The sequence below is a fragment of the Ranitomeya imitator genome, chromosome 3 (genome assembly GCF_032444005.1).
Source record: "Ranitomeya imitator isolate aRanImi1 chromosome 3, aRanImi1.pri, whole genome shotgun sequence".
Taxonomy (NCBI): domain Eukaryota; kingdom Metazoa; phylum Chordata; class Amphibia; order Anura; family Dendrobatidae; genus Ranitomeya; species Ranitomeya imitator.
Window position 1 is genome coordinate 87,884,454 of NC_091284.1, and position 14,978 is coordinate 87,899,431.

Sequence of the window (14,978 nt, forward strand, 5' to 3'; positions counted from 1 at the left end):
CAGAATCAGTGACGGATCCATGTTAAATACTTGTACGTCCAGGGATCTCAAAACCTAGGTCCATAAAGATCACTGTTCTGCGGCAACCACATGCCGAGATCACCATGAGATCCAGGGGCTCCTCCAGACATCGGACTTGCACTTGTGTCCCAGAAAGAAATTACAGCATAGATTATCGGTTCCTCACTGTAGAAAATAAACTTTCCATATTGTTTCCTCCCTTACCTCCCACCTCTATAGTACAAAGCTCAGAAATCCAGGCATTATCATAACGTTGAAGAAATGAGGCCTAACCTTTAATATCGTTGGGGTGGATTCACACGTACCATAAGGGTAAGTCGCAAATCTGCTGCAAAAACTGCACATTGTCCAAAACATCCGCTCAAGAGTCAATTTTGCAGCAATTCTGCCTCAAAATCCATATGAAAGATTTGCAGTTTTTGCAGCAGATTTGTGTCAGTTACTGTGCGTGTGATCCCAACAGATACACAAAGATTACCAAAATGCTTCCACTTTCTGACAGCATGAATTTAGTAATTAAACTTTTACTGAAAAAAAAAAATATGCCATCTTCATTAGCTTTGCTGTGAATTGTACTGTATATTAAGGGAAACAGGAAATTAAAGCATTTTCTAACATTAAAAACTAAAATTCTTCTTCCAGAAACAGCGCCACCTTTGTCCATAGGTTTTGTGTGGTACTGCAGCTTAGAGAATGGGGCAAAGCTGCAATAAAACACACAACCAGTGATCAAGCGCAACATTTTATTTTATTTATTTTTTTTTGGGGGGGGGGGGGAGGGAGGATTTCTATTTTGTTTTCATCCTGAACATCTATGAAAACCAAGAAATAACAGCAAAACCTTTTTAGGGGTTGTCTTAACTTATCAAGTAGATACATTTATAATGTGTTTGTATAAACCAGGAACTTTCCAATTCACCACTTATTAAAAAAAGAAAAAAAAACCCTCCTCTTCTCAAGAGCAAAGGAATTTTTAATTCTATAGTTTACAGCTCATTGACAAGGCTACCGGCCACCTTTGGGGTCCATGAGAGGTGAACTGGTTGCTAGGCAGGGAGTATAGCACTTACAAGCTCTTTGCTATAGAGCTAACCCTGAAACTGTCAGGATCTGATCAGCTCACTGCTCCGGCACTCCTCCAAAGCTGCAGAGTCAACGCTGAGAAAAGAAAGCTCGGGCAGGATCTGCTCAGCTCACTGCTCCGGCACTCCTCCAATGCTGCAGAGTCAAAGCGGAGAAAGGAAAGCTCGGGCAGGATCTGATCAGCTCACTACTCCGGCACTCCTCCAATGCTGCAGAGTCAAAGCGGAGAAAGGAAATCTTGGGCAGGATCTGATCAGCTCACTGCTCCGGCACTCCTCCAATGCTGCAGAGTCAAATCAGAGAAAGGAAAGCTCGGGCAGGATCTGATCAGCTCACTGCCCCGGCACTCCTCCAATGCTGCAGAGTCAAAGCGGAGAAAGGAAAGCTCGGGCAGGATCTGATCAGCTCACTGCTCCGGCACTCCTCCAATGCCACAGAGTCAAAGCAGAGAAAGGAAATCTCGGGCAGGATCTGATCAGATCACTGCTCCGGCACTCCTCCAAAGCTGCAGAGTCAAAGCGGAGAAAGGAAATCTTGGGCAGGATCTGATCAGCTCACTGCTCCAATGCTGCAGAGGCAAAGCGGAGAAAGGAAAGCTCAGGCAGGATCTGATCAGCTCACTGCTCCAGCACTCCTCCAAAGCTGCAGAGTCAAAGCGGAGAAAGGAAATCTTGGGCAGGATCTGATCAGCTCACTGCTCCAATGCTGCAGAGGCAAAGCGGAGAAAGGAAAGCTCAGGCAGGATCTGATCAGCTCACTGCTCCAGCACTCCTCCAAAGCTGCAGAGTCAAAGCGGAGAAAGGAAATCTTGGGCAGGATCTGATCAGCTCACTGCACCTGCACTTCTCTAATGCTGCAGACCAAAGTGGAGAAAGGAAAGTGTGGGCCAGCGGTCAATCATCTCTCATTGGCAACCAGTAAGCTGGGGAATGACGAGTTCCTGGAGAAGACCCCTTTCATTCGAGAATATAAGCGGTGGGATGTTCCCCACCTTAAGTGTAGCTTGGTAATGGGAAGCTGTGATAGACCCCATGAAAATGGTTCAGCATGTTGGCATTCATTAAAGTGCTAAATTAATTCTATACTTTGTCCTTTGGTTTTTCTTATTATTAAGCCTACATAATTTCTAGAAAGCATTGTGAAATGTCACAATTCATTATGTGGCGGACATTTCATACGCATTTTTCTGGTGCAATACGATTCATGCATGAGCCCCACTGGTCAATGGTGAATCTCAGAGTTACAAAAGGCAAAACGTGATGTAGGGACACGCGCTCTCCTCACAATGGCCTGTAACTTCATCAGGATTCTGAATATGTAGGAAAGTGGTTGAACTGCATATGGATGAAACGATGGCCAGGGATCTCAAGCTCTGAACCCCAATGTCGTACATGCATTGCCAACCTAGAAAACTCAAAAAGAAGCTAAACTCTATATATATAAAAAAAAAAAAAAAAAGTAACAGAAGACAAACGGACACTGCGGTAATATCTGCTGCTGTGTCTGGGTAAATGTACTATGTGGATAAATGTAGGAACAAGATCTACGGCCGGGCCTACAGCATTAATGTAGTTTTGGGTCCTTTGTCGTGAGATATAATCACATTGGCTAAAAGGAAAAAACAAGATTTACGGCATCAAAGGAAAGAAAATAATATTGATAAAAATGTTGAATGTTCATCGACTGACTTGTGACTGGACGCCTCAGGCCATCTGCTTTCTGCAGAAACAGCCCACTCATGGTTTCCAAAAAATCAAATTACGGTATATTTCCAGTGTAGGTGGAAGGAAAGTTTCTAGAAATGTCCTGAATTGTAACTTCTGTGTCAGGCGAGTGCAGCATCTCTGATCCCGGCCGAGCCTGTGGTCACACTTCATATGCGTTTCACCTTCATTGTCACCTTAGCAAGTGCCCCGCTCACGTCTTCAGTAGATATTATAACGAGACTGGATTAGATTATATAAAAAAAAAAACCTTTGTCTTTTTTCTCTTTCTGAAAGGCTTTCATTCTCCCACTTTGACTGTAATTGCTTTGTACCGTGGGGCACAGTGGCCCAAACACAGCATCCATAAGTGCAAAAGGCGATCCAGTGTCATTTTAGACAAAGTCGTGTGATGGCCGGAGTCACCGGTCTTATACCTAGTGGAAAAAGCAGGGAAATACACAATTAGGTCAAATGCACTGTAAAATTATTTGTCATTAAAACTATAAAAAATAAATATATATATATATATATATATATATATATATATATATATATATATATATATATATATATATATATATATACATACAGTGGGGCAAAAAAGTATTTAGTCAGTCAGCAATAGTGCAAGTTCCACCACTTAAAAAGATGAGAGGCGTCTGTAATTTACATCATAGGTAGACCTCAACTATGGGAGACAAACTGAGAAAAAAAAATCCAGAAAATCACATTGTCTGTTTTTTTAACAATTTATTTACATATTATGGTGGAAAATAAGTATTTGGTCAGAAACAAAATTTCATCTCAATACTTTGTAATATATCCTTTGTTGGCAATGACAGAGGTCAAACGTTTTCTGTAAGTCTTCACAAGGTTGCCACACACTGTTGTTGGTATGTTGGCCCATTCCTCCATGCAGATCTCCTCTAGAGCAGTGATGTTTTTGGCTTTTCGCTTGGCAACACGGACTTTCAACTCCCTCCAAAGGTTTTCTATAGGGTTGAGATCTGGAGACTGGCTAGGCCACTCCAGGACCTTGAAATGCTTCTTGCGAAGCCACTCCTTCGTTGCCCTGGCGGTGTGCTTTTGATCATTGTCATGTTGAAAGACCCAGCCACGTTTCATCTTCAATGCCCTTGCTGATGGAAGGAGGTTTGCACTCAAAATCTCACCATACATGGCCCCATTCATTCTTTCATGTACCCGGATCAGTCGTCCTGGCCCCTTTGCAGAGAAACAGCCCCAAAGCATGATGTTTCCACCACCATGCTTTACAGTAGGTATGGTGTTTGATGGATGCAACTCAGTATTCTTTTTCCTCCAAACACGACAAGTTGTGTTTCTACCAAACAGTTCCAGTTTGGTTTCATCAGACCATAGGACATTCTCCCAAAACTCCTCTGGATCATCCAAATGCTCTCTAGCAAACTTCAGACGGGCCCGGACATGTACTGGCTTAAGCAGTGGGACACGTCTGGCACTGCAGGATCTGAGTCCATGGTGGCGTAGTGTGTTACTTATGGTAGGCCTTGTTACATTGGTCCCAGCTCTCTGCAGTTCATTCACTAGGTCCCCCCGCGTGGTTCTGGGATTTTTGCTCACCGTTCTTGTGATCATTCTGACCCCACGGGGTGGGATTTTGTGTGGAGCCCCAGATCGAGGGAGATTATCAGTGGTCTTGTATGTCTTCCATTTTCTAATTATTGCTCCCACTGTTGATTTCTTCACTCCAAGCTGGTTGGCTATTGCAGATTCAGTCTTCCCAGCCTGGTGCAGGGCTACAATTTTGTTTCTGGTGTCCTTTGACAGCTCTTTGGTCTTCACCATAGTGGAGTTTGGAGTCAGACTGTTTGAGGGTGTGCACAGGTGTTTTTTTATACTGATAACAAGTTTAAACAGGTGCCATTACTACAGGTAATGAGTGGAGGAAAGAGGAGACTCTTAAAGAAGAAGTTACAGGTCTGTGAGAGCCAGAAATCTTGATTGTTTGTTTCTGACCAAATACTTATTTTCCACCATAATATGCAAAAAAAATGTTAAAAAAACAGACAATGTGATTTTCTGGATTTTTTTTTTCTCAGTTTGTCTCCCATAGTTGAGGTCTACCTATGATGTAAATTACAGACGCCTCTCATCTTTTTAAGTGGTGGAACTTGCACTATTGCTGACTGACTAAATACTTTTTTGCCCCACTGTATATGTTATTTCTGAGTTTTTGCTTTTCCTCCTCTTCTTTCGAGAAACATAACTATATTTTTTTTATTTCCACAAATGTAGTTGTATCAGGGCTTGTTTTGGCGGGACAAGTTGTAGATTTAAAGGACATGATAACTTTTAGTACACAATGGACTGAAAAAATGAGAAAATAAATTCCAAGTGATAGCAAATTAGTGAAAAAAGAAAGCCATTCAGATTTTTTATTTTTTTTTTTTTTTTTTTGGGGGGGGGGAGGGGGGAGATTTGTTTTTACACCATTTGGTGTTTTTACACCATTTCTAAGTTTTGATGGCCTTTATGCGACACATAAGGCACCTCCGCGACCCCAGGGCACACTGACCTTAGTAGGCGATTCTGGTGGAGGATTCCACTGCGCCTGCTGCATCACATCATTGACAATCATCTTTGCTATCTTCCAAGCCATTTCCTCTTGAGCCTAAAATAAACAGGTGTTTGTAGCTGATCATTTTTCCACACTGGAATATCTCTGATAAATCCACTATGAGAGTACGCTCACATGGGAGCGCAAAAATAGGTTTGAAATTTGCTGCAAAAATTAACATTTATAACAAATGAATTTAGCTGTGCATATCATCACTTTACTATGGAAGGGGAGAACACTCCTCACAAGAAAAATCCACAGCATTTCCATTCCGTGCAGACACTTTAAGCCTAGTTTCTATGCAGCGTTTTTGTACGTTTTATTTTATTTTTTACATAGCCACAAATTCAGATGCGAGATAAAAACTATAGAGAAATCTAAATCTACATAGAAATAGTTTTGTTTTCAATTTGGTATTTTAAATGGAATCTTACAAATTAAAAGGTTTTTCCCCCAGACAGGCAGTAATATCTAGCTGATCGTTAGGGGTCCGACCGTTGGGAAACCCAGCCAGCCAGACCCCTAGTGATGGGCAAGTTATCCATAGGATAGGGAGTAACTTACGATTTTGGGAAAACCACAAAAAAAACTCTTGAAAGATGTTAAGAAACAAGTCAAAATGTTCCCAAGCATTTCAGAAGTTGTAAAAATAGAAAAGCAAAAAAAATAATAAAAATAAATGGGAAATATATAAATATACACATATATACAAACTGGATAAAAGCAAATCCCCAAAAGGGAATATTACCAAGTGTGGAGATATCTACCTCATCTGTGCTGCCCTGGACCCATTTCTTCATAGCTTGTGAGAACATTGATCCTATGTGGAAATAAACACAATGGTTACTTACAAAATAAATCAAAGATACTGCAAAACTAAATCAAAACTCTTTTTTTTTTTTTTTTTTTCATAAAATGGAGATATTCACCTTTTGATTTCTTCACATCTGGCTCCGGCTCAGACTCTCTCATAAACTGGCCTAGATCACTCACTGTACCGAAAGTCATTTTCCTGGCAGCAAATGAAAGAAATTAATGTTCGTTACAAATATGGACACGACTGGAGTGATAAAATGCCGGGATATATGGAATCTGATAACCATGTCCCGCACCTATACATAAACGTGTCTCACAACGGATGAGGATGGGAGTACGTCATCTATACACAGTACATTGGCAATTTATGGAAGTATTTACTAGAGATGAGTGAAACAATTTGCAACAAATTAAGTTACGAATTGACCCAAAAATTTGGATTAAGCAGAATTTGATATTTTGGGGATTCAATTTGCCACTAAGCTGGATTCGTTATAAGATCAAGAAGGGGTTAAAAATTAAATCCTGCCCCTGCAGTTCCCCGCTCAGTCCTCTGCTCACCTTGGATCGGCCCCTGATGCGGACCCTCTGCCGTTAATAAGGCCTCACATGGGACATAACGAACGAGGACAAGGTGGCAACAGAAGACCAAACCAATGGCAGATCCGGTTTTTTTTAACCCATCCTCTCCAATATTATGCCTTGTGCTCTGGGGAGATGTCAGAGAACAATAAACACCTATTTGTGACGGATTCAATTTTGATTTTTGGCCAAATTTCACTTGGCTAGAATTGAATACTTTAAAAAAAAATTTTTTATAGTTTCACAAACATTCTGAAACTTGTAAAATAATTAGTTTGTGCCACCATCAATATTTTCTGAGACTAATAAAAAAAATGTTATGTTTATGGAGCAGTACAAGTGCTACTTTTTTTTATTTGCATACAGAGGTGGTTTTATCGGTATTTTTGAGGGGTCATCACTTTTCATCACTTGTATTGCATTTTTTGGGATCGGAGTACAGACAAAAAAACAGGAATTCTGGTGTTTGAATTTTTTTTCTTTACAGTGTTTTTATACACGTGAAATAATTTATGTTTTTTTAAAAACAGGAGAAAGTATGGTAATTCGTGATGAGCGAGTGTACTCGTTGCTCGGGTGGTTTCTGAGTATTTGTAACTGCTCGGAGATTTGGTTTTTGTTGACACAGCTGCATGATTTACGGCTGCTAGCCAGCCTAAGTACATGTGCCTGGTTGCTAGGGAATCCCCACATGTATTCAGCCTGGCTAGTAGCTGTAAATCATGCAGCTGAGACAACGAAAACTAAATCTCCGAGCACTGACAAATACTCAGAGATCACCCGAGCAACGAGTATACTCGCTCATCACGAATGGTAATTCAAACTTTTTTTAGAGCCCATAGAGGACTTGAACCTGCACTACTTCCGTGTTTCAGTAGATTTAATAACGATTTAATATGAAGCCCAGCCTGTGGCTAGGCTTCACAGGAGCACCATTATGGCAGCAACATGGGCCCACTGCAGACCACCGGCTGCATGTCAGCCCATTAGCAACTTGTGATTGCATCGAAGGGGAAAACCCAATGAAAGCCCCTCCAAGATCACGCTACTTATTTGCTGCTGCCAGTGATCGATAGTGTCAGTGAGGAGTGTAAGGTCTTGGTATTTGTGCCAATTCTCCCAAAGCTCAATATGCATCATCAAATGTATTTATTTATGTATTTATACTCTCTAAAGAGCCGCCGGCTCCACTCTGTGCTGTTAGCGACTGGCGCTGGCTACAAAACACATCCGACGCCTGCCCTGCATGGAGCGAGCTCAGCGCCTGAGCCCGCCCCAAACACTTCTCCATAACGCAACAGTGTGGTCACGGAACACGAAGGGGTTAAATAGTCCTTGTATAGTTACTTGAGTTTACCTATCATTATAGAACAGAAGGCCTATAGTTCTCATATAAGGCATCTAAAAGTTGATTTAGAAGAAACCAAATCCTCTGGTAGATAAAGAATAATGTCTCTCCACAAATAATTCCTAGTCATGGGACCCGGCTGGAGCTGTGATCCATGAAAACAATTTACTCTTCCCAGATTAAGCCGGTCATATGTCACAAATCATTTACAGAAGGGTCCTAGGAGACTCCAGAGCACAGATCAACAACCTTCGGCCGTCCAACTATGGCGAAATCATAACTAGGCATTCCTTCACGGTTTTCAGACAGCTGTGAGGGCATGTTGGGAGTTGTAGTTTCACAAAACAGCTGGGATGCCAAGGGGTAGCGGTTAGTGATGAGCGAACGTCCTCGGATAAGGTGTTGTCCGTACATGCTCGAGTGCGAATAGGGTATTTTCGGCGCTCGCTAATACTAATATTAAACCGATAATCCCTCCATGTGTTGAGGATGTTGATCAGCCGTGAGACATGCAGCCACGGGGGTGCCAACATAGTATTCGAGCACGCCAAAGACACTGTACTAGCACCCTCGGATAACACCAAATCCGAGCCCTCTCGCTCCTCACTAGGGATCACTGATCTAGAGCTTTGAAGGCTAGCTCTCATCTCAACGTATCTTATCGGCCCACAGACTAGAAGACATTAAATGGAATCTGTCAGGAGATTTTTGCTATTTAATCCCTTCACCTCCAAACTTTTTGTAACCTTCATGACCAGGCCAAATTTTACATTTCTGACCAGCGTCACTTTATGAGATCATAACTCTGAAACGCTTCAACGAATCTCAGTGATTCAGAGACTGTACTTTATGTTACTGGTAAATTTAGGTTGACATTTTTTGTTTATTTGTGACATCGGAATTTTGGCAACATTTTTGCAATTTTCAAACCCATTTTAAAATCCTTAAACCAGTTCGTCATGCTGTACAAAAAATAATTTATAAATAACAGTTCCCACATGTCTACTTTACTTCAGCATCATTTTTGCAAGCTTTTTTTTATGAAGTTAAAAGGTTAAAAAATAATCAGCAATTTCTCATTTTTCCAACAATGTTTTTTTTAGGGACCTAAACACATTTGAAGTGATTTTGAGGGGCCCATGACCGAAAATACCCAAATTCTAAAAGCTGCACCCCTCAAAGTGTTCAAAACCACATTCAAGAATTGTATTAATCTTTTAGGCGCTTCACAGGAATTAAAGCAATGTGAGAGGAATTGCTGTTGATTTTGTTCATTCTGCCTCCCATATATCGCAGTATGACTCTGCTCTCACTTATCCTGCGCTCTACACTGAGCACTTACATTGGGTTTCCATATAAATCTCTGAATGACGCGATTCAGATGAAACCACTTAGGAATCTATTCAGACAGCGTCTCAAGCACAAACATCTGCTTCATTATAGGGTATCTTCCACAGGGGAGTTTCATCCGAATTGCGTATTTCAGAGATTTACAAGGAAAACCCTGATGTAAGCGCTTAGCGCAGGATAAATGTGAGCAGAGTCATACTGCAGTCTTTGGGAGGCAGAATGAATAAAATAAACAGCAGGTGAAGAATTGTTATTTTTTTACACCATTCCTCGTGCGGTATAAGTGGTTAGACAACTATTATTTGGGTCGATGCGATTACCAGATTTATATATTTTTTTATGTTTAGCTGTGGTCACAAACTAAAAGATGCTTTTTTTAAAAAAAAAAAAAAAAAGTTTTTGAATTGCCATATTTTGAGAGCTATAATTATTTTATATTTCTGCAGCCAGAGTCATGTGAGGTCTTGTTTTTTGCGGAAAGAGTTGATGTTTTTATTGGTACCATTTTCCATCACAACATTTTGTGATTGGTTTCTATTCCAATTTTCGGGAGGCAGAATGAACAAAAAACAGCAATTCAGTAATTGTTTTTTGGGCTTTTATTTTATGCTGTTCACCGTATGGTAACAGTGATCACATAATTCTATTCTTCGAGTCAGTATGATTACAGCGATACCACATTTTTATCATTTTGTTATGTTTTGGCGCTTTTACACAAAAAGTATTTTATAGAAAAAAAGAATTGTTTTTGCATCGCTTTATTCTGAGAGTTATAACTTATTTTTGCATTGACAGATGTTTGCTAATATTTTTTATTTTTAATTGTTCTTTATAATTTTGTATTTTTTATATATATATATATATATATATATATATATATATATATATATATATATATATATATATATATATATATATATATATATATATATATATATATATATATATATATATTTACATTTTTGTGAAACTTTTTTTTTTTTTTTTTTTTACCTAGACATCAACTTTCGTTGCCCGGACAGATGATCGAATACTCTGCAATGCTTTTGCATTGTAAAGCATTTGCTCAGTGCATCGCACACAGGGAGGAGACGGGTCAGATCCTGTTCTGAGCAGGAGCTTACAGACCACCACCGTACCTGGATGACCCCGAAGCCATTTTTTTTGGACCTAGGTGTTACCATGGAGACTAATGGCACAATGCAATCGTATGTGCTGATTGGAGCAGAGAGGGAGCTCCCTCCCTCTGCTAATTGAGGTTGTTGTCATTATTGACAGTGTCATAGTAACATAGTAACATAGTTAGTAAGGCCGAAAAAAGACATTTGTCCATCCAGTTCAGCCTATATTCCATCATAATAAATATCCAGATCTACGTCCTTCTACAGAACCTAATAATTGTATGATACAATATTGTTCTGCTCCAGGAAGACATCCAGGCCTCTCTTGAACCCCTCGACTGAGTTCGCCATCACCACCTCCTCAGGCAAGCAATTCCAGATTCTCACTGCCCTAACAGTAAAGAATCCTCTTCTATGTTGGTGGAAAAACCTTCTCTCCTCCAGACGCAAAGAATGCCCCCCTTGTGCCCGTCACCTTCCTTGGTATAAACAGATCCTCAGCGAGATATTTGTATTGTCCCCTTATATACTTATACATGGTTATTAGATCGCCCCTCAGTCGTCTTTTTTCTAGACTAAATAATCCTAATTTCGCTAATCTATCTGGGTATTGTAGTTCTCCCATCCCCTTTATTAATTTTGTTGCCCTCCTTTGTACTCTCTCTAGTTCCATTATATCCTTCCTGAGCACTGGTGCCCAAAACTGGACACAGTACTCCATGTGCGGTCTAACTAGGGATTTGTACAGAGGCAGTATAATGTTCTCATCATGTGTATCCAGACCTCTTTTAATGCACCCCATGATCCTGTTTGCCTTGGCAGCTGCTGCCTGGCACTGGCTGCTCCAGGTAAGTTTATCATTAACTAGGATCCCCAAGTCCTTCTCCCTGTCAGATTTACCCAGTGGTTTCCCATTCAGTGTGTAATGGTGATATTGATTCCCTCTTCCCATGTGTATAACCTTACATTTATCATTGTTAAACCTCATCTGCCAGCTTTCAGCCCAAGTTTCCAACTTATCCAGATCCATCTGTAGCAGAATACTATCTTCTCTTGTATTAACTGCTTTACATAGTTTTGTATCATCTGCAAATATCGATATTTTACTGTGTAAACCTTCTACCAGATCATTAATGAATATGTTGAAGAGAACAGGTCCCAATACTGACCCCTGCGGTACCCCACTGGTCACAGCATCATCAAAAGGGTTAAAAACCCGGGATCGGTGCTAGCACCAACGGTGGGGGTCAGCTCTCATATAGAGCTGACCCCCACGCCATACATGTACAGCGAATGCCGTTAAGGGGTTAATCTGAGAAGGGCATGATGTAGAGAACTAGTTGTCTCTGCTATGCAGTCCTCGAGTAACTCTGCCCCACCACTGATCGGCAGCTTTCTGTGAACATTCTCACCCCCTACTGTGCATTAAAATTGACCTCTACTCAAACATGCAGCATCATTACCCAGCGTATGTCCGTTGATAGAGCGACTCAGGATCCAGACTTGCAGCATCAACAATTATTGCTTCATCAAAGTTTTTCAAAATTTTTACATTGCTCTTTTTAATGTTCGGCTGAAAAAAAAAGTTCTAAATGTTCATACAGTATTGGGAGAAACCCACCGAAAATTACATACACAGTAGGAGATCACATTGGTGATGTCCTAGATCTCGGGCCAACACTGACCTCCATTCTTGAAAGGCTCCAAGAGCTCAAACCCTTTGACACTATATATTAATTGATGAAAATCTAAGTGCCAAAGTGATCTGACCCTAGTCTTTATCAATGTGATCCTCTCGCGTCTCATGACCTTAAAATGTGAAATTCACAAAAATCCATGAAAAAAAATACAAAGATTTATGGCGTCAGATGACCGCTGTGTTTTTCTTAAAGGGAATCTGTCATCCCATTTTTGGCCTATAAGCTGCGGCCACCTCCATCAGGGGCTTATCTACAGCATTCTGTAATGCTGTAGATAAGCAGTTCCCCCCGATGTAACCTGAAAGATAAGAAAAACAAGTTAGATTATACCAGAGGTGTCAAACTGCAATCCTCAAGGGCTGCAAACAGGTCATGTTTTCAGGATTTCCTTGTACTGCACAGGTGATAATTTAATCACCTATACACATCACGATTACAGCACCTTGTGCAAAGCTAAGGAAATCTTGAAAACACGCATGGTTTGCGGCCCTCGAGGAATGCAGTTTGACACCCCTGGATTATACCGTATATACTCGAGTATAAGCCGAGATTTTCAGCACAAAAAAATAGGCTGAAAGTGCCCCTCTCGGCTTATACTTGAGTAATGGTCGGCGGGGGGGGGGGGGTTAGCGGGTGTGGGGGAGCGACGACAGTCACATACCTCACCTGCTCCTGGCGCTCCTGACAGTCCCTGCATGTCCCATGGTCTCCGGCAGCTTCTTCCTCTGTTCAGCGGTAAACGTGGTACCGCTCATTAAAGTAATCAATATGAACTCCACTCCCATAGGGGTGGAGCCGCATATTCATTCCTGTAATGAGCAATACCAGTGACCACTGACAGAGGAAGAAGCTGCGGGCGCCAGAGACCATCTGTCCGGGAGAAGCTGCCAGGGACCGCGCCGGGAGCAGGTGAGTATTTCATATTCACCTGTCCCTCGTTCCAGCGTCGGCGCCGCTCAGTCGTCCGCGCGTCCTCTGCAGTGACAGTTCAGGTCAGAGGGCGCGATGACGTATTAGTGTGCACGCCGCCCTCTGCCTGAACAGAGGAGAGATGGAACGCTGAGGAGCAGCGACGAGAGGTAAGTATGTCATTTTTTTTTTTATTGCAGCAGCAGCATTATATGTGGCACATTGTTATATGGAACATCTATGGGGCCAGAATGAACTGCATGGAGCATTATATGGGGCATATTTGTATATAGAGCATCTTATGGGACCCATCATGAACTGTATGGAGCATTATATGGGGCTCCTGATTCAATATGGATATTCAAACACACGTAACCTACTGATGTCTCAATTAATTTTACTTTTATTGGTATATCTATTTTTATTTTTTAAATTTACCAGTAGCTGCTGCATTTTCCACCCTAGGCTTATACGCGAGTCATCAAGTTTTCCCAGTTTTTTGTGGCAAAATTAGGGGAGTCGGCTTATACTCGAGTATATACGTTACTCACCCAGGGGTGGTGCTGGTTCGTCCGTTCCGATGGGCGTCGCGGTCCGGCGCCTCCCATCTTCATACGATGACGTCCTCTTCTTTGCTTCCTGTCTAAGCTCCGGCGCAGGCATACCTTGTCCTGTTGAGGGCAGAGCAAAGTACTGCAGTGCGCAGGCGCCAGGCCTCTCTGACCTTTCCTGGTGCCTGCGCACTGCAGTACTTTGCTCTGCCCTCAACAGGACAAAGTATGCCTGCGCCGGAGCCGCGACATGAAGCAAAGAGGATGTCATCGTATGAAGATGGGAGGCGCCAGACTGCCCCGCCGAGTAAGTATAATCTAATTTGTTTTTCTTATCTTTCAGGTTACATCGGGGGCTTATCTACAGCATTATAGAAAGCTGTAGATAAGCCCCTAATGGCGGAGGCAGCAGCTTATAGGCGAAAAATGGGGTGACAGATTCCCTTTAATCATTACTGATATTTAGTAAGCTGTCATCTATTTTATAACACATTTTTACAATAATCCCTTTGTGATACCCAACAAGCGTCTGTCTGCAAAAATTGACAACATTTATATTGCTCAATATTAAATATATATTGGCGTGGCAGAGAAGTTCAGTGCATCACCCACACCTACTTGCTTTCCATCTATCTCTGTCCTTCCTATTTTTGACAGGTCTGGCTTTACCAGAGCTGACAAAAGGAAGACATAGATAGGAAACTAGTAGTTGGGAAGTGCACAGAACTCTTTGGCCACGCCAAAGATGCTCTTGTGCTTTGTTTGAACAGTCAATTTGTGCTGAAAGACTCATTAAACATATCTATTATAATTACCATACTGTAACTTCTTTATGTAAGTGCAGCATAGTATAGATACAGATCTGCTCTATTTAAACTATTGTCTTGGCTGGGTAAGAGGCACGATAAGAGATGCATACGCTTTGAGCAGCTACTTCGTCTAAGCGGAGGATAGCCAGATTGTTTTATATACTTGAGCCTGAACTAAAGAGAGATCAAGAAAATGTAGGACATGTAGAATACCCTGGCTTCCACTGAAACAACCCTTGCCTGGTCAATGTCTTCTTCTCACATTATAGCATCAGCTCACATGAGAACTTAGAGGAAGTACAAGGTTGGCCTCTTCCCCTTCCTTCAATAGGTGGCTGCTGATTGCCAACTATAAAAATTAACACCAGCCATATACTCTGAGG

At 41.4% G+C, this 14,978-nt stretch overlaps 1 protein-coding gene across 1 annotated transcript in view; it reads right to left on the bottom strand.

The window, feature by feature from the left end:
- Positions 1-794: 794 nt before the first annotated feature.
- The window catches only part of AKAP10 (A-kinase anchoring protein 10), a 57,960-nt gene continuing 43,776 nt past the window's right edge, over positions 795-14,978 (bottom strand). The window contains exons 11-15 of the mRNA XM_069761062.1: positions 12,090-12,199; positions 6,339-6,421; positions 6,177-6,229; positions 5,368-5,463; positions 795-3,244 (exon numbers count right to left, since the gene is read on the bottom strand). Of these exons, the coding sequence (XP_069617163.1) occupies positions 3,239-3,244; positions 5,368-5,463; positions 6,177-6,229; positions 6,339-6,421; positions 12,090-12,199 (348 nt within the window). The 3' untranslated portion in view covers positions 795-3,238. The remainder of the gene's footprint in view (positions 3,245-5,367; positions 5,464-6,176; positions 6,230-6,338; positions 6,422-12,089; positions 12,200-14,978) is intronic.